The 22,416-nt window shown below is 39.8% G+C and overlaps 1 protein-coding gene across 2 annotated transcripts in view; it reads left to right on the top strand.

The window, feature by feature from the left end:
* Positions 1-22,416, top strand: part of LOC133049456 (phospholipid-transporting ATPase IB) — a 458,918-nt gene that overhangs the window by 283,614 nt on the left and 152,888 nt on the right. For both annotated transcript variants that reach the window (XM_061133472.1, XM_061133471.1), the window contains one exon: positions 18,373-18,447. In XM_061133472.1, the coding sequence (XP_060989455.1) occupies positions 18,373-18,447 (75 nt within the window). The remainder of the gene's footprint in view (positions 1-18,372; positions 18,448-22,416) is intronic.

The following is a 22,416-nucleotide window of genomic DNA, read 5'->3' as shown; positions in this document are numbered from 1 at the left end:
TGGGTCACAAAGATGCCCTGGAGAAGGAAATGGCAACCTACTCCAGTATTCTTGCCTAGAAAAATCCCATGGACAGAGGAGCCTGGCAGGCTGCAGTCCATGGGGGTCCATGGGGGTCGCAAAGAATCAAACATGACTGAGCATCTAACATTTTCACTTCACTTCACAATGCTTTCCTTGTGGCTCAGCTGGTAAAGAATCCGCCTGCCAAGCAGGAGACCTGGGTTTGATCCCTGGGTTGAGAAGATCCCCTGGAGAAGGGAAAGGCTACCACTCTAGTATTTTGGTCTGGAGAATTCCATGGACTACAGTCCATGGGGTCACAAAAAGCCGGACACAACTGAGTGATTTTCACTTTCACAATACAAGAAACCATTTTCTAACTCAGTTCAGTTCAGTCGCTCAGTCGTGTCTGACTCTTTGCGACCCCATGAATTGCAGCACGCCAGGCCTCCCTGTCCATCACTAACTCCCGGAGTTTACTCAAACTCATGCCCATCGAGTCGGTGATGCCATCCAGCCATCTCATCCTCTGTCGTCCCCTTCTCCTCCTGCCCTCAATCCCTCCCAGCATCAGGGTCTTTTCCAGTGAGTCAACTCTTCGCATGAAGTAGCCAAAGTACTGGAGTTTCAGCTTCAGCATCAGTCCTTCCAATGAACACCCAGGACTGATCTCCTTTAGGATGGACTGGCTGGATCTCCTTGCAGTCCAAGGGACTCTCAAGAGTCTTTTCCAACACCACAGTTCAAAAGCATCAATTCTTGGGTGCTCAGCTTTCTTCACAGTCCAACTCTCTGGACTCATATTTTTTTCCAGGTGTTCTATAGGTTTAGCTCTTATATTTAGGATCATTGTCCACTTTGAGTTAGTTTTTGTATAATTTCATTCTTTTGCCTGTGACTATCCACTGGCACCACTTATTGAAAAGACTATTCTTTGCCTCATTAAATTGTCTTGGGATGCTTGTTGAAAATCAGTTGACCACAAAATGAGAGGGTTGATTTCTGAGTTCTCAATTATATTCTATTGATCTATATGTCTAACCTCAAAATTCTTAAAATAAATACCAATAGTGATACGATTAACTTGGTCACATTACTTATTCCTTGTGGAAAAGAGAGGATGGAAAAATATCTGTAATCCTGTCACTGGGAATGTTTTGCCATATTTCCCTTGAGTGAGAGTTGGACCATTTAATTCCTTTAAAGTTGTTATTCTTACTGTTTTTTTTTTTTTTTAACTCAGTCTGCTTGCATTGCTCATTTGTTCTTCTGCACTCTGCAGAATACAGAGGAAACACATGAAGCAGCAGGACCCCTAGGATCACTTCACACACACACACACACACACACACACGCAGGAAGGGGAAAGGGGTTGTTAAATTTCCTTTTAATATTCTATTCTTTGTTGTTCCCTGACTCACTGAGTTCAGTACAGTGTCCCTGCACCAGCTGTGCACTCAAGTCTGTCTCTTAACACACTTTCAGAAATATTTTCATGAGAGCTTTGAATCACAAGTTACCTTAATTTCAGGGCAAGAAATAAGAGCATTCTGAACAACATATAAACCTTTTTTGAACTAAAGTTCAAGCTGATTTCTTGGCTCCCCAAAGACTTTTTTAGACCTGAAATACCTACATAAAAGATATTTCTGCTTGAATTTAAAAAAACCTTCAGATAGCTATACTTTACTACACATGATTTAACTTTTAGGCACCTCCGTGACCTTACAAACAAAGAGATCTCTTGAGAACTAAACTGGGAATTCATATTTTCAGAGAACTGTGAGAGATTTTTCAAAAAGTTGAAAGAGCGCTAAGGAATTCACATCTCAGGAGGAAGGACTGTGTCCTTCTTAAGAGCCAGATGTGAAAAACACATGTAATATTTTTTAATGTATTGTTCTGGTGAATATTCACATGGCATATTTTAAATGATCTGACTTTGACAATGGCTTGGCTTGTATGTGAAGTACTGGCTTTAAATGATCAGAAAGGGAAAGACTGCTATTTGAAATTAAAATCTATGTTGTTTTACCCTCTCAAACTTCACCTGTCCAAGAAAGGTGTTGATGCTTTCATCTCAAAACCTAGCCTTGCTGCTCTTCCCTCCCCTTCCTCCTCCTCTTCCCTCCCCCTCCTCTTGTGGTCCATTCCTGTCCACCTCTCTGCCTCTTCACACCAGACTCCCAATTACTTATTAAGCTCCAGCAAAATTACCCTCTGTCCTGTAGTCTAAACAGATTTACCTCCTCTTCCTCTCTAACTGGGCTGATCCATCTCCCTTTGAAAGGTGATTGTTCTCACCTCCATCTCACAACACCCTGTTTATTTTCTTCACTGTCAGGACCCTCTGATTTGTATATTTTCCCCTTTCTCCTGTGTCTCCCACTAGTCAACAGTTGCCATGGAGGCAAGGACCATTCTTTCCCCCTGAATCTCCAGCACCTGGAGGAGAGCCTAGTACATGGTTGGTGCTTCATAAATACATGCCCCACACATGATCACAGCATAAGCAGTGAGCTAAACCCAAAGTCAAACCCCTGGAGAGTCTGCAAGAACTAGCCTCTGTGCAGAGCCCTAACTGATGTATTGCCATGGAGTGGACCGTCCATACCTCCCTCTTCCTAGGGAGCCCACTTAGCCGACCTCCACCATTCAAATGCAGCAAAGTCATTTCAGTTCTGTTCGGTTTTATTTTTCCCTGGGCTTTGAACCCCAGAAAAGTCATTATGACAGCTTTCCTTCAGCTCTGAGGGTTTGTGATCTTCATTCAGTCCCGACTGAATGAAGGACTGTTGTACTGAAGTGATGTGGAAAAGGCAGGTTGTCTGAAGGAGGCTTCATGTTGCTTCTGATTTTAGCTGTGCTTCTGGCCTCAGTGCTGATGAACTGACACAAGATTCTGCTTCTTTAGATGGCAAGTTAGAAGTTACAGTGTGAAGGAGAGCACTGACTCCCCCTGTCCGTCTTGGTAGGAGCTGCTGCCTGTCTTTGATGCCACAGCTGAAGCTGGGGCCTTGTTTTGGGTCCTGAGCAGCCTTTACTGTCCTTAATAGCATTTATCACATTCAAGATGCCAATTAATTGTCCATTCTGTCGTCATCCTAGCCCCAGCCTGAAAAAAATCCTTGAGACCAGAGAACACATCTGTCTTTTTCTCTAAACTGCTCTCTCTCTAGAATACGTCCCTTTCCAGCCTGAAAATGCTGACATCTGTGATGCGTGGACCCATTTTCCAGCAGTAGTAACAATGTGACTTTGCTGTAATAGTAAATAAATGCCCAGAAAATTCAAATACAGGGATGTGAATAGCTCAGTGAGAATGGCCCAGGTATTGAGAAAGAGGGGCGAGAAGAGAGAGAACAGGAGAAGCCAGTTTGAGCTTTCAGCTGCAGAATTGCAGACAGGTAGCTTGTTTCCGGAGAAGGCAATGGCACCCCACTCCAGTACTCTTGCCTGGAAAATCCCATGGACGGAGGAGCCTGGTAGGCTGCAGTCCAAGGGGTGGCTAAGAGTCAGAGACAACTGAGTGACTTCACTTACACTTTTCACTTTCATGCATTGGAGAAGGAAATGGCAACCCACTCCAGTGTTCTTGCCTGGAGAACCCCAGGGATGGGGGAGCCTGGTGGGCTTCCGTCTGTGGGGTCACACAGATTCGGACAAGACTCAAGTGACTTAGCAGCAGCAGCAGCTTGTTTCCTGGGTTGGCAACTTGAACTTTTTAACAATCATTAATGTGATTATGGTGTATTAGCTTATACCTTCACATTGTTGATGATCTTTTCCAACTTCTTAGAAATATTCAAGAATAGGATTATGATCATCTTTACATTTTATTCATCATTTTGTTTTCAGTTTGCCCTATAAATTTTGTTGGAGTTAAGGATTTTAAGGGACGAACAATAGAGTTAAACATGATGTTTGTTTTTTGCTTCCCCTAAGAGAAAAAAGAAATACCCACAACTGTATTAAAAGACTCTCCTGTCTTAAGAGGCAGCTATTTTCCTGGGTTTTTCCCCCCTCTTAATTATATAAGCTGTGCTGAGTGAGATGTAATAACATGATTTTAAGTTGATAATTAGTGTTTGGAAGGCACTTGGCAAAGAAATAAGCAGCACTATCAGTGGCATAACCTTGGCAGTAGAAAAAAATGCCTATAATCCAATGTCAATACAGAAATAAAAAATTTATACCAGGTTGTCAATAATTTGAGAATTAATGCTTCTGGGAAGTAAAATTATGTTAAATTTTCTAATCAAAATAAAACATACAGTTTACTTAAAAGTTGAAGTCATAGTACCTGTAGGCATAGGATGTCTATATATGTATATACTTATATATACTGGGAGTGTGTATGTATTTACATTCCATTAAAGATCATAATCTTTACCACTACTTTTATTTCTCCTCTGGTCATAATTCCAAGAGAAAAACCCCTTTAGATGTTTCTCCTGGAAATTATCTTTGTCTCTAATGAATGTGCTTGTGCTGTGTGTTGGTTTGCCTGTTTCACACCCCACCTCTGACTTCCCATTTTGGTGGGTAAGGAATTCCCTCCCCCACAGCCCTGCCCTCATCCCCCTCCTTGCTTCTAGGGCACTTACATCTATCATGTTGTAAAAATGCATGGACCCATGTTAACCTCTTTAGAATGATGTAAATCATGTTTGCTCTAGAGCCAAGAAATGTGTTAGGATTAATTTTCCTTTCTTGCTCAGGTTTCAGTTTTTCCTGTAGTTTCTGAAAGCTGTTCTTTTTTGCCTCTTAACTGAATTCTGCACACTTCTGATGCTGCACAAAATACTCTCCATGTGCTCCATCCTGTCGTTTATTTTCTTGTGTCTGCTGTCCTGTCTGTCCACCCTCCTTCCCTTCTGAGGCTGTCGTCCTCCAGGCTCCATCTAGATGGTCCGTTCCTTCTGCTGTGGAAATTTGTCTCCTGGACCCCTTGTCATCTTTATTCTCAAATTCTTCAGTCATGTTCCTGATGCATAAACATCAGTAGATTCTTAACAAGTGTTAATTGGGTAGTGTATTTCTGAGACATTAGATAACCAGAAATATCTTTATTTATTTATTTTTTTTACTGTAATTGGTTGGTAGATTGGCTAGATATAAAATCATAGGCTGAAATTCTTTCCCTCTCAGAATTCTATGTGTCTTTTACCTTTCTTCTGAGAGAAACTCGAGGCAATTCTGATTCCCAATCCTTTGTACTTAGACTCTAGGATATTTTTCTGTCTTCTCATTATGTTTTGTGTTCTGAAATTTGCAGATGTGGGAAGGGGGGAGGACCTTCTTTCCTTTATGTGCCTTTTCAACCTAGAGACTGGTTTTCTTTAGTCTGGGAAATTTTTTTTCATTGTTTTTTTATTTTTATTTTTTTAGTAATATCCTCCTCAATTTTCTGCATTTTGTCTTTCTACAGCTTAGTCATATATCGAACCTTGGGTTTATCTCCCAAACAGATTGTATTTTCTTTGATTTTATTCTATCTTATTTTTTGCCCTCTTGGAGATTCCTTGTCTTATCTGTTAGCCCTGTGATTGAGGTTTTTTTAAATGTTGATCTTTTTATTTCTTTTTAATTTGTAAGTGCTTTATTTATTTTACTCCGTGTTTTTATATAACATCCTGACCTTAGTTTATAGGTGAAACATCTCATATCTCTTTGAGGATGTGAAATAAAATTTATTTGAAGTTTTCTTTTGTTCCCACATTTCCCTTCATTTTATGTGGTTTTCTTTTTCTGCTTTTGAAAGCTCTTCTCAGAAGCTCCAATGTGTGGTTTTAGACTTTCTTTAATCAGCTCTTTTATTTCTTATTTACATATTTTAATATTCACCTAATAAGGTAAACATTGAATAAGCTAAGACATTTCAGACAATCATAAAATTAATGTATGCTTATAGTAATCTGACCCTTGGACCAAAGGTGACAGCATTTTCTATTTATCACATTTATTCACATCTCCTGAAAGAACATCTCAATAAGTTATGAAAATAATGGATAACAAACTTCTTAGCATATCTAGTTAATGACAAGCATTATGCCTGTTCCTTTACATCCTATTGTGAGAGTTTTCTTTCATGGAAATATAAAAAATGCATCATTATTACTGCATACGTGCATATATCCTTGGATAGCTATCAAGAGATCTTTCTCAGGAATGAATTCTGGAATTTTTCCAAGATGTTAATAATTAATTGAGTTATATATTAGATTCAAGTTAAATTGTATATTAGCTTATTTAGTGTAAGTCTAAGACTGACAAGTATCTGCAATAAGAAAAGCTATTTTGAGAATTTAACTCCCCATAAAATACATACCAGGCTATAATTAATGCCTTTAGCATTTGCTGATACTCTATATTAGTGTTTATATTAGCCTGTCTATATTGGCCTTTTAGAAAGATTGAAAAATGTTTCTCCTGGGTGTTAAAACTGTTATTCTGAACCTATGCTTAAAATAACTTCCCAGGTGGCACAATGGTAAAGAATCTGCCTGCCAATGCAGGAGATATGGGTTCAATCCCAGGATCAGGATTCCTCCTGGAGGAGGAAATGGCAACCCATTCCAATATTCTTGCCTGGAAAATTCTATGGACAGAGGAGCCTGGAGGGCTATAGGATTGCAATCCATAGGATTGCAAAATAGTTGGACGTGACTAACCACACATACACATGTGCTTAAAATGGACAAGTTGCTGTATTAGTGCCCCAAAATTATTTAAAATTATGTTCTAAATATGAATCGTGCCACAATTAAATAAAAGGCAATAAAACACCATCATATTAGCTCAATTGCTACGAATTTATTGAGGAGATATTTTCCCTTCTGAAAATAAAAGCTGAGGGCAAAAAAAAGGGAGAAGAAAAAGGGAAAAGTACTCAAGAAGGTTTTCCATGCTCATTCACCAGCATCACTCTGCCCTGTTCTGACAACTTGGTGAGGCCTGGGGAGAATATGTGGTGTTGATTGAGAGAGGGGATGCTCCTGGTGATATTTCCCATATTAATTCACTCAGATCCTGAGATTAAACCTACTGAAGCAGCTCTCAATATGGGACCTTTGAGGAAACTGCCACTTGTAAGGGTCCCATAGTCGGGAACTTTGAACATCACAGTTGGTACAGAGGGCAGGGTAGGAGTGCTTTTACAAAGCATCGTTTTAGCTTTTGTCTCGTGTAGTTTCTTATCTGATGGGACAAACAAGGATGTTGGGCTAACTTGACCTCGTCTATAATGTTTTCCCCTATAGCTTCCCACCCTTCCACCCACCACCCCAGAGCGATTGTTCGGGGCCAGACTATGTGCCTTGTTCTGGCCAGTCTTATATAAGTAAATGCCTCTGGGTGGACTTCCAGAAGTGCCTGGCCCATGAGCAAATATTTACTCAGCAGTGAAATAAATGAGCTATAAACTTTAAGTGCCATTTATAAAATTTAATGCAAAGTGCCTTTGCTTTGCTTCTGTGTTTGACCCTTGACCTATAACTGTTGCTGACACCCAGAGGCCCATCCATGGGTTTCTTCTAACCCAGGGTCCCTCACTGGATGTCTTCTACTCCCGTTGATATGATTATTACCTATTTATTAATATTGAAAACATTTTCCTTATTTAGATTCTCCCCTGAGCATCAGCCTTGCACTATGGATTTCTCCCTGGGGAGTCAAGCCCACAGGTTCTGTGCATTTAACACACCCCCAAAACGAACTTGTCTTCCGCCCTCTCACCTCCAAGCTCCACCTCTGGTTGTGGTTATTACTAACCATTAGGGAAATGCAAACCAAAACCACTATGAAATACCAATTCACACAACTCATACCCATTAAGATAGCTACTACATACACACAGAAAATAACAAGTGTTGGTGCAGATATAGAGAAATTAGAACTTTGTGCCTTGCTGGTGGGAAAGTTAAATGGTGTAGCCACTGTGGAAGACAGTATAGAAGTTCCTCAGAAAGTTGAACCATACAATCCAGCAATTCCACTTCTGGATATATGCTCAAAAGAATCAAACACAAAAACCTGAATAGATACTTGGACATCAGGGTTCATAGGAACGTTATTCACAGTATCCAAAAGGTGGATGCAACCCAAGGGTCCATCTGTGGATGAAGAGATGAGTAAAACATGGTCTATATATACAATGAAGTATTATTCAGTCTTAAAAAGGACTGAAATTCTGATAATTGCTACATTGTAGACAAACCTGGAAACTATTATGCCTAAAGGCATAAGGCAGACACAAAAGAACAAATATTGCATGATTCCACTTATATGAAGCGACACACACACACACACACACACACACACACAATAGCTTCAGTCATGTCCAGCTCTCTGTGACCCCCATGGCCTGTAGCCCACCAGGCTCTTCTGTCCATGGGAATTCCCAGGCAAGAGCACTGGAGTGGTTCGCCATTTCCTTCTCCAATATGAAGCCACAGGAGTAGTTATTTCACAGAGACAGAATGCAGAAGAATGGTTACAAAGGGCTAGAGGAAGGAGGAAATGGGCAGGTATTGGTTATGGGAACTGTTTCAGTTTGGAACAATGAGAAAGTTATGGAGATGAATGGTGGTAATGGTTTTACAACAATGCCAATGTACTTAATGCCACTGAATTGCACACTTAAAATGGTAAATTTTGTGTTATGTGTATTTTGCCACGGTAAGATACACAAGTGCATATTGAGAGAGTTGCGGGCTTGTATATGCATATTTCTCTAGGGCACTTCTCTAAGGCAGTATGTGCAGTGCTGTTCACCTTCTTGAAGAACAGCTGTCTGATGTCCTTCAGAGTCTAAAGCCAGCCCTCTCCTCTCACCTCATTTCCCTTGTTCTAGCCACCTGGAAATTCACATCTGCTAAAATTACATGCAAGTCTTTCCTCTGCCTTTAATGTCCCTCTGCCCCTGTGAGTTGATGATGGAATCTGATACTTCAAGACCCAGCCAAGTGCCTGCCACCTTTGGAAAAGCTGCAGTGACTCCTGTAGACAGAATCCATTTACCAAAGAACTCTTCCATCCTTCTGATCCATCCCAAACTTGTCCTCAACCAGAGTGAGGTCTTTAAGGGCAGAGACATGTCTGCCTCACCTTGGTACCAGCTACACATAGCACAGAACATAATTTGAAGCAGGGTTTTAGGAAATAGTTCAGTAACTGAATTTTTAAAAATACATAGTATTTTTCTAATCCTTCTCAGAGGGTAGATAGTCCTTTGCCCCCACTCTCCAGAACAAATAAATAAGAAAAAGAAATGTCACACCTCGCCCAGGTTGCAGGTGTCAGATAACCTGTGGAGGTGGACGAACAGCATCAGCGTTCTCTTGCCTCCTTCCAGTCCCCATCTGTGGAGCCAGGCCTTAAATCTTACCGTTCATATGTTAGGAGCACTCCTTTATTGGTTATAAAACACATGATCCCAAATATTTGCCATAGGTCCTATCCATAAGTGGAATGATCTTATTCATATTTCTGCTACCCCTTCTGCAATAAACCCCCTGCCACTGTTCCAGCATCAGTTATCCCAGACGAAAGGCTCATTATTTCATTACTAGTCTCCAGGGCTATTTGGTCTCGTAACACTGGAGCACGGGATTTGGGCTGAGAGTCTAAGCCTTGAACTATTAAAAAATGTAAGTAGTCCTTGACACAATTTGGAGCGATTACTTTCTATTGTGCCAAGAATTCCTTATTAAAAATCAATTTAATTGTGCATACTCCATCTGGTTGGTATTATGGTTTTTATGGGAAGGAAACACGTTTCTGTATTTACCTGATGGTCTGTAAGACAAGCAAGTCACTTTGCAGAAAAGTAGGCATTTGGTAGTCCTGAAAAATTAAGGAGACTTTGAGGTTGTTTACCAGATTTCACTTTACTAACTTTTGGGTCTTTTGAGCTATAAGGCTTAACATCTTCGATCATTTGGGATTTTAATGGAAAAGAAAATGTTTAAACTGAAGCAAGAAAATTGCTATGTGCAGATCATATGCTACATTTATTTCCATGTAACAAATTCTGTTTTATGCTGTTGACATTCTAATCTCTTTAAACATAACTTAGATGGTCACATTAGTATTAATTTGTGTTGTTTTATGTTAAAAAATTTTGGATAGTGAAAGGTGAGAGGCTTACTCTTGTCTGCTGGGTTGGTTTCATCCATATTAACGAAAGACTGTAATATTTCAGCTTAAAATACTGGAGGAAAATGTTTTTTTGGAACCAGTGTGGTTGCATTTTGTTTTGTGGCATGTTTTTCAAAGCAGTTTCTATCTTAATTTAAAAAGGATACTTAGCTTCCTTCCATGTTATTAGAGGCTGAAGACTGAGATCATTCTGTTAATAAGTTTTTTGAACTTCTTACATGCTTGTAGTTGTGAAGTATTTTGTTCCTGTCTCAATCTTAAACCGTCAACAGCATGGTTAGTTGCCATGAGTATTGATTTGATTCTGAATCGCCTTAACATCAATGTTTTTTAAAGAAATCACTGATTTGTTATGCAGGGTCTACCGTTAATAACTACAGCAGTCTACCAGACACCTATTTGGTAGCAGTCGTAATATTGCAGATCGTCTCTACCTTGATTTTGTCACTTGTGAAATGCAGACTGTGCCTTTGTTGGGACCGCTAGGAGGTTTAAGTGAGTTACTCCACTTAGAGTGCTCAAAGGTTCTGTGCAGAGTAAGCATCAAATATGCATTAGCTTTTATGGTCATCGTCAGAAACAACGATGACAGTTCGGCAGTGGGCGGTTTTCTTTCCATTTATTTCGTAAAAACAAGAAGCTTGAGGTGAATTAAGGAAGCTTCCCCGATCACAGAAATTCAGTGGGTGGAATTGACATCATCTCTGGCTGCATGCATCCCTCAGGTAGTGGGGTAGACAGGTAACAAGGCGACAGAAAGTACAGGAGATAAATGAACATGGTGAAGTGACAGAGAGTAACAAGGTGTTTTCTTCTATGAACTTCTTGAAAGGAATGCTTATTTGTTGTGTGGTAGCAATGTGTACAGAAAAATAGCTCCCTCCTCATCCACCACTATTTCTGCACTAATAGTCACTTCCATGCTTTTCTCTGCATTCGTAGAAATACATCAACACGCAGCATTTTTGTTGTGGTTTTACATGAGGTGGATTCTATACACATCACTGTGTAACTTTCTTGTGATGGTTTGCCTTGAAAAAAAAATCACCAGAAGTTTTGAAAGCATGTGGTGTTTGCTGTTAGCGTTGGGCCTGTCCACGACTGGCCCAGAAAGAAAAAACCCTGTCGTTTTCAGAGATGAAGTCAGCCTGTTTATTACCGTAGTCTTCATTTAATTCTGGCCACTTAGTCCCGTCTTTATTGGACAAAACATCCTGAAGGGGGAGGTTTCTAGGGTATTTTGCTACTACTTGTTTTTACTAAGATTTTATTTTTTTAATGTGGATCATTTTTAAAGTCTTTATTGAGTTTGTTACAATATTGCTTCTGTTTTATGTTTTGGCCACAAGGCACCGTGTGATTTTAGTTCCCCAACCAGGGATTGAACCTGCACACCCCGTATTGGAAGGTATAGTCTTAACCACTGGACCACCAGGGAAGTCCCCCTACCTAGTGCTTTTTTTTTTTTTTTTTTTACTGTTCTATTTTTCTTATTTCTGATAACTCTTAACTCTATCATAGCACCCCTGAATTATTTTCCCTTGTTTTCCTAACTACCTACCTACAAACTTACCTGTTCATTTTGTCTTTTCTTTGGTCAGTTCCATGCTGATTCTCTGGCACACATTCCTTCATTCACGTACATACAGATTTTACATTTTAAAAGACAGACTTGCTGCTTTCACTCCCTAATAAAGAACTTCAAGGGATCTGTTTTTCCACTGTTAACAGTACTGCAAAAGAAGACATATTTTAACATACAGGTGCTTTTATTTATGAGAAATGAACTTCTAAAAATAGAATTTCTAGGTGAGGTGTGTGTTTCTTTTCTATCCTAATACATATTGCCAGATCGAATTCCAAAAAGACTGTAGTGCTTTGACTTTGATCTGCTCAGACCCATCTGCACATCAGTAGATCACAATGTTGCTGCCACTTTAGTGAGGAACTGTGGCTGATTTATTTAATTACTACTCTCTGGAGGGTACTTTTCCACTTCAGCCCTCTGCCGTGGGTCTGGGAAGAGCAGAGTAAACTGCGGAGCAGGTCCACCCGTTCCCAGGTGAAACCATCACCCAAGCCTGTGGGCTGGGGGCTCAGACTCTGAGCGGCAGCAGGGCTAACTGCCGAGGTGGTCCAGTGGTGGCCGGGACCCTAGACAGGAGTCTGTGCAGTCAGCCAGGACGGTTACTGCATTCTTGGCAGAAGGGCAGCAGTTAAAGCAAGAAAGGATCTTTTTCCAAGAAGGAAAAGCCATTTAATAAGTTTGGGTCAGTTTGCTCCTAACAGCACTGCATTTGAACAGGAGAAACCCCAGGAGCTTGGCAAAGCATGTTGCTGGCCAGCCTTCCCACCAGCTCACAAGTTTGAGGCTCTCCGGGCAGAGCCTGGCTCTCCACTTTGACTGCAGCCGTTTAATATCATTCCTAGTTAACAGCAGAGTGAAGGCGGAGGAATCTTTGCCCTCTTAGTCCAGAAGAGTAAGATTTAGTGACTAGCAAGCCATAGTCCAAGTAACCCCACCGCAGAGGGGCGGGCAGTCTGTCTGCTCTGCGGGCTGTGTGCCTGGATGTGCGGCTTGGAGCCCCGGTGCTCCAAAATTGACATTGATGTTTACGAATTGGGCAGTGCTTTCTCTCTTAGTAGATGAATCAGCATTTGTGTCTGACTAACCAGTGTGAAAGTCTGATTTTATAGTGTGTCAGGGAGTTGTCGTGTACCTGTCTCGTGGATAAATAAAGTAAAAACTCAGTACGTTTATATAAATATTTTAAAATACAGTGTGTTCTACTTTTTCCATTTCACCTAGGGAGATCTTGCCAAAATAAAATCAAGTTTGAGTGTTTACAGCGTAAGAGAAAACCAGCTCATGGATTTTGAATTTAGGAGAATTGTGTTTATTTTTGTTTTAATTTTTTTCCTCTCCCAAATAAATATTTCTAATGAAATAAACAGATCTGATCATCTAATGATGGATTATTTGAATGAAGATGGAAACAAACTTGGAAATGTTGAAAATGAGCTGGCTTATACTATTCAAAAAGCTGCAGCACCTGCAATTGATAAAAATTAGTACAAACATATCAAAAATCTTGGAAGAAACATGTGGCTCAGTCAGGGCCAACTTGGACAGAATCATAACACTGGCTGCTTAGAGAAAATAACTCAACATTCAGCTAATCAGGGATGTTAATCTGAAGTGAAGATTGAAAATTGTGACTTGGTTAGGATTGCTCAGGGCGAAGGTTAATGCTGAGAAAGACATGTTTTATTTCTTAGGATTTTTTTTTTCCTTACTGTGAATTTCAACAACTAGAATGTCACAGTTACACAAAATTCACTGTCTTTAAAGTGATATCTCAGTGATAATTTATCAAGATATATTCTGGTTTAGGGATCTAATTTTGTCCACTTTTGCAGTCACATCCATTGCTACCATGGTCTCTAAGGTGTAGGGCCTGTGGTTCTATGTATGAGGTCAGCCCAGAGGGGAGTTATTCAAAAAGAAGCAAAGCTTTCTGAACCCCCACCTTGTACACACACACGTCCAAGCATGACTTCCTGCAGTCTGTCATGTGGCGTTATTTTGCTTTTAACAAACATGTTACAATATTATTTTATCATGATAAAACTTTATCATGTTGACCTCATGAACCTATTTCTTTCATCCAGGCTTTCTCTGCAGTGGCACTGTTGACACCTTGGACTAGACAGTTCCTTGCTATAGGGAACTTTCCAGGTCATCCTATGATATTTAGCAGAATCTTTGGTTTCTGCCCACCAGATGCCGATAACACACTCAGATGGTTTCCAGGCGTGGTCAGGTGTCTTAGAGGCAAAATCAACCCTAGTTGAAAATAACTGCTTGAAACAGTTATCTAAATAAAACATGGACATGTCTAAAAAGTTCACAGAGGTATGTGAGTCTCCATACTACCCGCCTAGAGACCACTTCTGCTACATCAAGATAATGAATATTAACAATTTCTTAAGAGTCTTCCAGAAATTTGCCGTGCATGCAGGAGTGTATACATCTACTCCATATAACCATGACCATTCAATATGTACCCTGGTATTTTTCATGTAACACTGTATTAGTGAGAGTTCAGTATTACCATGGGCACAGACCTATATTGCTTTTTTAAATGTCTGCCTAGTATTTCTTTGTTCTAGATGAATTATATCCATTTAACCAGCCTCCAGTGTACACGGGGGATCCTAGTTTCCTATCCTTCTAAATAATGCCATGGTAACCCCCTAGTATTAATATTTTATGTTGAATGCTATATGATTATAGCTATAAGACATAGAGTATGTTCCTAGAAGTGGAATTGCTAGATCAAAGGAAAAATATATGAAACATATTTGTGGACAGTGCTGTGTTGTCACCTAGGTATGAAAGTAGCTGTTTTCTCATGTTGTCAAACTTTTAAATCTTTGACCATTTGTTGGGTGAAAAATGATATCCCTTTGTGTGTATGTTTCACAAAAAATGAGATTTCCTACATTTATAAGTGATTTTGTGTCCTGTGATCCCCCTGCATGTGTGTTCTTGGCCTGTTTTTCTAACAGCTTGTTGGGCATTTTCTTCGTCATTTGAGGAACTCTTTATAGAGTAAGGAAATTAGATCTTCATAGATGTTACAAATACATATTTATATATACTGTTCATCTTCTTTCAGCTTTATTAATGTTTGTCTCTATAGAAGTGTTTCAAATGTATTTCTCTTTTTGTATGATTTCTGAAAATTAATGTCATATAGAGTCAATTTCACATACAAAAAAATAACTTTTTTTCCTGCTGTCTCCTAATGCTTTGCATTGGGTATCATGGTTGAGTATTCAAGCCATCTGTAATTAGTTTCAGTATATGGCGTGAGACCAAAACAATCTAAAACTTTTCCCAAATACTGTGGTAACGTTATATATTAGAGGGCATTTCAACAGAGTGAGGTAAAGGTGGCTTATGAACGAAATGCTGTTGACATAATTGCCTTCTGTCTGGGTTCAAAGTAATGAAGCTGGATCCACCTTTGGCATTCATAGGAACCAGTGGAAGGCCATTACCTCTCTGTAAGGAAGGACAGTGACCTCAGCATGACAGGCGAGGGCCTTGTCCATTGTAGGACTTTGTAAGTTAGGGTTGTGAATTCAATCTTATTTGAATAGTGTTTCTTTTTCACATTTCTCTGGTACTTAGCATATATTTGGAGTTTCATATTTTTAATCCTTTCTGAATTTTTCAGTGTATTATTAATGTAACAGACATATTTGGTATTGCTTCTGTCATCACATTTTATGTTATGTTTTCAGCTCTTACTGTTTCCTTGGTTTCTACGTTTTGCTGAAATTCTCCTCGTGCTTTATTTCCCTAAGGGCTTGTGAAAACTCACTGCTGACTTCCGGTATTGTCTAACTGTGCTGGGGAAACATGACACCAACTTGACTTTTCCCCTTGTAGGCTAATTGGTTTTCCTGCTTGAATATATTAAAGAGTTGATACTACAAAGTTTCAAAAGTCATTAACTGATACATCAGGGTGCGCATGGCTTTTGATCTTCTTGTAGCTGTTGTTTTGTTTTCTGGGGACAAAGGGTGTCTTCTGTATTTATTGGCTGAGTAAGGTTTTAGACTGTTTTAGGAATTTTTCTTCTATTATATCTTTGAACATTTGTTTCTAGTCTACGTTTTTTTTAAAGGTACACCTTTTCGGACTTTTATTGCTATATGTGGAAGGCTGTCAGTTTCTCCTAAATTCCGTGTTAACTTTTGTCCTTTGCCCAGCATTTTTCTACTGGAGCCTGTCCTACCCAACCCAGACTAGTTTCAGCAGTGTCCATCCTGAGTTTTGTTTCCCGTTGTGTGTGTGCTCAGATGCTCAGTTGTGTCCAACTCTCTGTGACGCCATGGACTGTAGCCCACCAGGCTCCTCTGTCCATGGAATTCTCCAGGCAAGAATACTGGAGTGGGTTGCCATTTCCTTCTCCAGGGCATCTTCCCAACCCAGGCATTGAACCCACATCTCTTGTATCTCCGGCATTGGCAGGCAGATTCTTTCCCACCAGTGCCATGTGGGAAGCCCATTTTTATTTCCCTTTATGTGTCCTTAATCTGTCTCATCAGCCTCTTATTATTTGTTTCCCTCTTTGGTATCTTACACATCTTGTTCCAGCTTGTTTCAGTGAAAGGTCACATCTTCGTTGGCTCTTTTAGGCTTGTCGAGAGCATTCAAAATATTTTTCTATGCTTTGAACTGGTTCTTTCTATGGAGATTGTTTCATATTTGGCCATTTATTTATGCCACATTATTTTGTTTATTTTTTGTTATTTTATAGTGATGCCTAGGGGAGGGGACCTCAGTTTTTCAGAACTCTTATCAGTGGTTTGTTTCTTCCGCCTGGGTCACCTGTCCCATTGCTGCTGTGACCACCTCCCTCACCACCGTTTTTTCTCTGCAGGTGAGTTGGAGGCCTCTACACCTCGTGGTGAATTTCTGTGTATCACAGCTTTCCTATTAGGTGAATCTGCATTTATTTCCTTTTGGTTTACCTCGATTAGCATCTGCCACATTGATTGCCCTTTGCTCCCTACTGGGCCCTGCCATTCTCCTCCTCCATCACTTACAAGGAGAGGAGGCATGTATGTAATATAGTATGCCTGCTATATTGAATCAGTCTCAAGACATCAGTCATGACTCACCCCTACATCAATCTCACCCTCTAAATAAGAGCTGATTCTGCTCTTTCTGGGCTTGTTTCACCTCTTTCTTAGAAACCTTTTTACTCTGAGGGGTTTAAAAAAAAATTTTTTTTCTGTTTTCTTTTAATTAATTAATTAACGAGGCTGTGTTGGGTCTTCGTTGTGGCATGTGGGATCCTTTCATTGCTCCACCAGATTCTCTAGTCGGGGCTCACAGGCGCAGTAGTTGCCGAGCACAAGTTTAGTTGCTACGCAGCATGTGGGAGTCTTTGTTCCCCAACCAGGGATCAAACCGAGGTTCCTTGCATTGCAAGACAGATGCTTACCCACTGGACCACCAGGGAAGTCCTGTGTCTGAAGGGTTTGTCTGCTGTTGACGTTCTTGTCTTATTGATCAGTTTCTATTCTATGTCATTTGTAGTTTTAACTAAGGCTATCTCACAGTTTCACTGAAAATAGCTACTTCTTTTTTGTTTTCAATTATTTTTGCTGCTTTCAGTTGCTATTAGGGAGGTCAGGGAAGTAAAAATATTACTACTCTACTGTCAACAAAAACCAATAAATTAACTGAAATAATCAATAAAATAGTTCTGTTTGCTAGGTATTTATCAATGTTCACTCAGTTGTGTGAGAAAAGGACAAAGAAAAGTATAACACAATCTTGGAAAAATTAGGTTAAGACCCTTAAAACACTTTAGAATTGTGTTTGTATCTTGTATGGATCTGGACTCTCATTGCACTAAAAGTTTGGTTGAAGTACTGATTGCCGGGGCCTCACATGGTAGGGAAGGCATGTGAATAAAACTGTTGTTTTAGGGGTGGCTAATCTTTAAATTGGGTTTCCCAGGTGGCTCAGTGGTAAAGAATCCACCTGCCAAGGCAGGAGATGCAAGAGATGTGGGTTCAGTCCCTGGATTAGGAAGATCTCCTGGAGGAGGAAATGGCAACCCCTTTCAGTATTCTTGCCTAGAAAATTCCATGGACAGAGGAGTCTGGCGGGCTACAGTACATGAGGCTGCAAAGAGTCAGACACGACTGAGCACACGAGTATTTTATGAACTAAGAACACATGTGACCAACAGTGGAGTGTCTGGTTTTTTCTTTTTTTTTCTTTTTCACTTTTATCTATTTGAAAGCCCTACAAAGATAAGTCATATTTATCAAGTCAATTTTATAGGGAAAAGAACATGAAGTAGAGATCCTTCCCGTATTGAGAATGTGCTGACACAAAACATTAGATATAAATTAAACATAAATTGCTTTTCTATAAATATGTGCAGGCTACCTCTTAAAATCGATGAATGCCTTCAATGTACAGTTTCCTTAAAATGTTGGTGTTTGTGATGTTGGGAATCTGTATTTTATGGAAGAATAACCTCGGTCCTCTGGCTCTGTGTCCCTAGGCAGCTGTGTCCAGCTGGTGGTCCACATTCCCCGCGATTCCTTTAGTGAATGGAAACATTTAGGTCAATATTGATATAAAACTTCATGAACTTCCTTCTCTTTCAGCTTTGGTTTGCCTTCGTTAATGGATTTTCTGGGCAGATTTTATTTGAACGTTGGTGCATCGGCTTGTACAACGTGGTAAGTAAGCACTCTCCCTCTCCCTCTGACAGCGTGCGGGGCCGCGCTGTTTGTGTCTGGGACGCGGAGCTAAGTCCCTCATCTGCATCCACTGCTCACATACATCTTTAGGGCTTCCATTGCTGCCACACATCCTGCAGAAGTACAAACTCCCCACACATGGTTTCAATCATTGCAGATCATTCCTGAATAACCCCATGAAATTATTAACCCATATATCTTGATAATAGACCCTTGTTACCTCCTGACTAAATGCCTAGGCAACATTTCCATGTTTGCAGCTCCAGAAAAAAAAATTCTGAACTGTGTCTAAACTCATTCAGCTCCATAATTTCGTTTCTGAATCCATCAACCCTGATGTGAATGTACAAAACCTAACCTGGTGTCCTTTCTGTCCTTCTTAAAAGCATATGTGTCCGTGTGGATGGACATTTCCTCCCACAGTTAGTGCTAAAGTAATAATTCTGACTCCCAGCTCCTGTGGCAAATGGTCTTCAGTTTATTTGCTATTTTTTATGATTTTCGAGTTCTCATTTCATTACTTGACTGTAACAAATTCAAAAGCTAAAAATAAGTACCAACTATAGGCTAACATGACTAAGTAGCCACTTAGCCTTTTGTTTTCCTGGCAAGGGGTGTAACTTAAGGCACCTTTCTTGAATTGTGCTTTCACACTTCTGTTTTGGACCCTAACTCTGACATTCTCTGCCTTGGGGGTTTATACTCTGAAACAGCCGTCATAGGTAGGCATAGATGGAAGTTACCAGACACACAATAATATAAATCATGGGGCTATAAATATTTAGAGTTTGTATATACATTTGTGGCTGGATATTCAAGTCATCCATCTACTCAGTCCCCTCTTTTTTTTTTTAAGTAGCCACTCTGCTAGGTGCTCTATATTTTAATAAAATACTGCATGCAACACATAGAATACACAGCTTCAGCCCTGTAGAGCTCAACAGATGAAGAGGGTCACATGTGGAGACTAAGATGGTGCTGAACCAAGTTCAGATCTTGGTTGGTCAGTTGATAACTGTGTTACTCACCGCAAAGTACACTAGTACGTTTTTTGCTAATAATTGTGCCCCCAAAGGCAAAAGTGACAAGTGGAGAGAACAGAGCTGAATTGATGGCCATTTATCACCTATGCTAGAAAAGCCACTCTAACCACCTACCACATAGAAAGGGCCTCCCCTTGGGCAGGTTGTTAACTTTGCAGGACTTAGAAGTGTTTTGAGTAGGTTAAAATTATGTGACCATTCAGGGGGAAATATACTGACTGCTCCACAGTGATTTAGTATTGGAAAAGGCCAGCCCTGGCCCACATACGTATAGTATTAATAACTGGAAGGCTGAGACCTAAGAGACTGTGCTTTAGCACTAAGAATTGAAATACACATCACTTGGTTACACAATAAAAGGAGTTTAGCCCTGTTTTCATGCTCAGGCAGAGCATTGAATCCTCTCCTTAGTTCTCTGCCACATTGGGCAGTTCAGGTTCATCCAGCAAACTCGTAGCTATGATACATCAGATGTTGATGGGCTGTGGGACTGTGTTGGTCAACGTGGTCCTCAGATCACATGCATGAGCATCACCAGGATTTCTTTGATAATGTGGATTCCTGAGCACCGTCCCAACTTAACAAAGAGTTTCCCAAATATACTGAGAAACAAAATAAAATTTTTAGCAAAACTTTCTAGCAGTGGTTATCCACATTAAAGTTTGACCGCCTCGGGTTTGGGATGTATTTTTTAACTGTAACTTAAAAATCCAGAGGAGAGAGATTATTGCAGCTGAGAAGTGAATTCCCAGGTGAAAAGGCCCTGTTGTCACAGTGTGGAAGTCAGTCACCAGGAAGTGGTGGCAGAGAGTTGGGACAGTCAAGTTCAGTGGGCTCAGAGGGTCATTGACCTCGCAGTCCATCACGGAAGGGCCAATGCTTTTGAGGACTGAAAGTCTGCTCGCCTCCCTTGGAAATTGTCTTGGTAACTTTTGTTTGAAATAAATAGAAACTTAGGGAAAAGATGTAAAAAGGATACACAGAACTGTATACCTTCATCCATCAGTTATTAGCATTTTGCCCCCACTGGCATTCTCTCTCAAGACACTCACATGTGCACATATAGTCAAACACATGCACACACTACAACACATGTATTTCTGAGCTAATTGGGAATCAGTTAAGACATCATGTCCCTGGGACTTCCCTGCTGGTGCAGTGGCTAAGACTCTGCTCTTCCAATGCAGAAGACCTGGATTCAATCCCTGATCAGGGAACTAGATCACACATACTGCAACTAAGACCCAGGGCAGCCAAATAAATAACAAATAAGCGATTTACTAAAAAAAAAAAAAAATTTTTTAAGACATCATGTCCCTCTGCTTTATCCTTAAGTGCACAGCTGGTAAGACCAGTTCTCTTATGTAATCACAGTATGATGATCAAAATCATGAAGTTTAATATGGCTACAACACTGCTATCTAATCTATATGTACCTGCATGCTAAGTCGCTACGGTCGTGTCCAACTCTTTGTGACCCTTTGGGGTATAGCCTGCCAGGCTCTTCTGTCCATGGGATTCTCCAGGCAAGAATACTGGAGTGGGTTGCCATGCCCTCCTCCAGGGGATCTTCCTGACCCAGGGATCAAACCTGGGTCTCCTTTCGCTCCTACATTGCAGGCAGATTCTTTTACCACTGATACACTGGGGAAGCCCTTACCAGCCCATATTCCAATTTTGTCATTATTCTTCTGTTTAGTATTTCCTTCCTCTCCAGGTTGCTCCACAGATACCCAGGGCAAGAGGCAGTTAGTGACATCTGAGACAATGCTAGTGACCGCTTTTCTGGGCTGGGGTCGCTCTTCCCATTTTCTTCAAGCAATATTGCTTTTCCTTCTTCAGTACTTAACTCTTCATGTTTGATTCGCCAAACCGGCTAAAGCAGCAAGTTACTGTTTCCCAATTTAATTCTCACAGAGCTGAATTAAATAGCTCTGAAACTAACTTCAGATTCCTCCATATCCTGAAGTCATGGATCAATGCCATCCTATTAGATGTTAATTATATCCACAGTCAAATTTCTACATCATTTTATTTTATGGGTAGAATGAGACCAAAGAAGCCACCAGTGACAAAAGCTACCATGATCAAATGGATTTCAGTTACATTTTATCCATTTTTTTGTGTGAAGAGATGACTTTTTAACAACAAAGAAATGTATCTGACTTAATTTTATCAAGCCAGCAGAATTTGAAGAAAACTGATCCCAGCTTCACTTATAAACAGAAATGTACAAATTATAAATAAGGTGTCAGCAAATAGAGTTCAACAGTGTATCAAAAGGATAAAATATTTGACAGATAATTGGTTTATTTCAGAAATGTAGGAGATTCAAAACTTTAAAAAACTTTCTAAATATCACTGTATCAGCCAAATAAAGAAGAAAAATGTGATCCCATCAGTAGATGCTGCAAAAGTTATTGAGTCAATCCAAATGTCAGTCCCAAAATAAGGAATCTAAGTAACATAACATAGAAGGAAGTCAATCGGCTATAATGCATACTATTTATGAAAAACTAGTACCATACTACCATAAATGGTAAAATCCTAAAACTGTTTCATTTTACATAAGAAATTAGTCAGGGATTCCTGTCATCACTATATAATTCAGCATTGTTTGGGAATTTTCAGCAACTGCCAAGAAAATTAAATAGCTATTACAAATACTAGGAAAAAGTAAAATATTTCTGTGCTTATACAAATATGTGAACCAAAAATGGCTGTGTAAATATGTTCATATGACTGTACATCTAAAAAGCCCAAAACATACCAGTAAAGAAATGATAGAATTATAAGAAAATTATAAAATTGTAAGATTTTGATTGTAAGTTATAAATCTATAAGACAATGATAAATTATAAGAAAATCTAATGAGATGACTAGATTCATAATAAATACATGAAAA

The sequence above is a fragment of the Dama dama genome, chromosome 30 (assembly GCF_033118175.1).
Source record: "Dama dama isolate Ldn47 chromosome 30, ASM3311817v1, whole genome shotgun sequence".
NCBI classification, from domain to species: domain Eukaryota; kingdom Metazoa; phylum Chordata; class Mammalia; order Artiodactyla; family Cervidae; genus Dama; species Dama dama.
The sequence above is the reverse complement of the archived record's forward strand: the minus strand, read 5'-3'. Positions and strand labels throughout refer to the sequence as shown.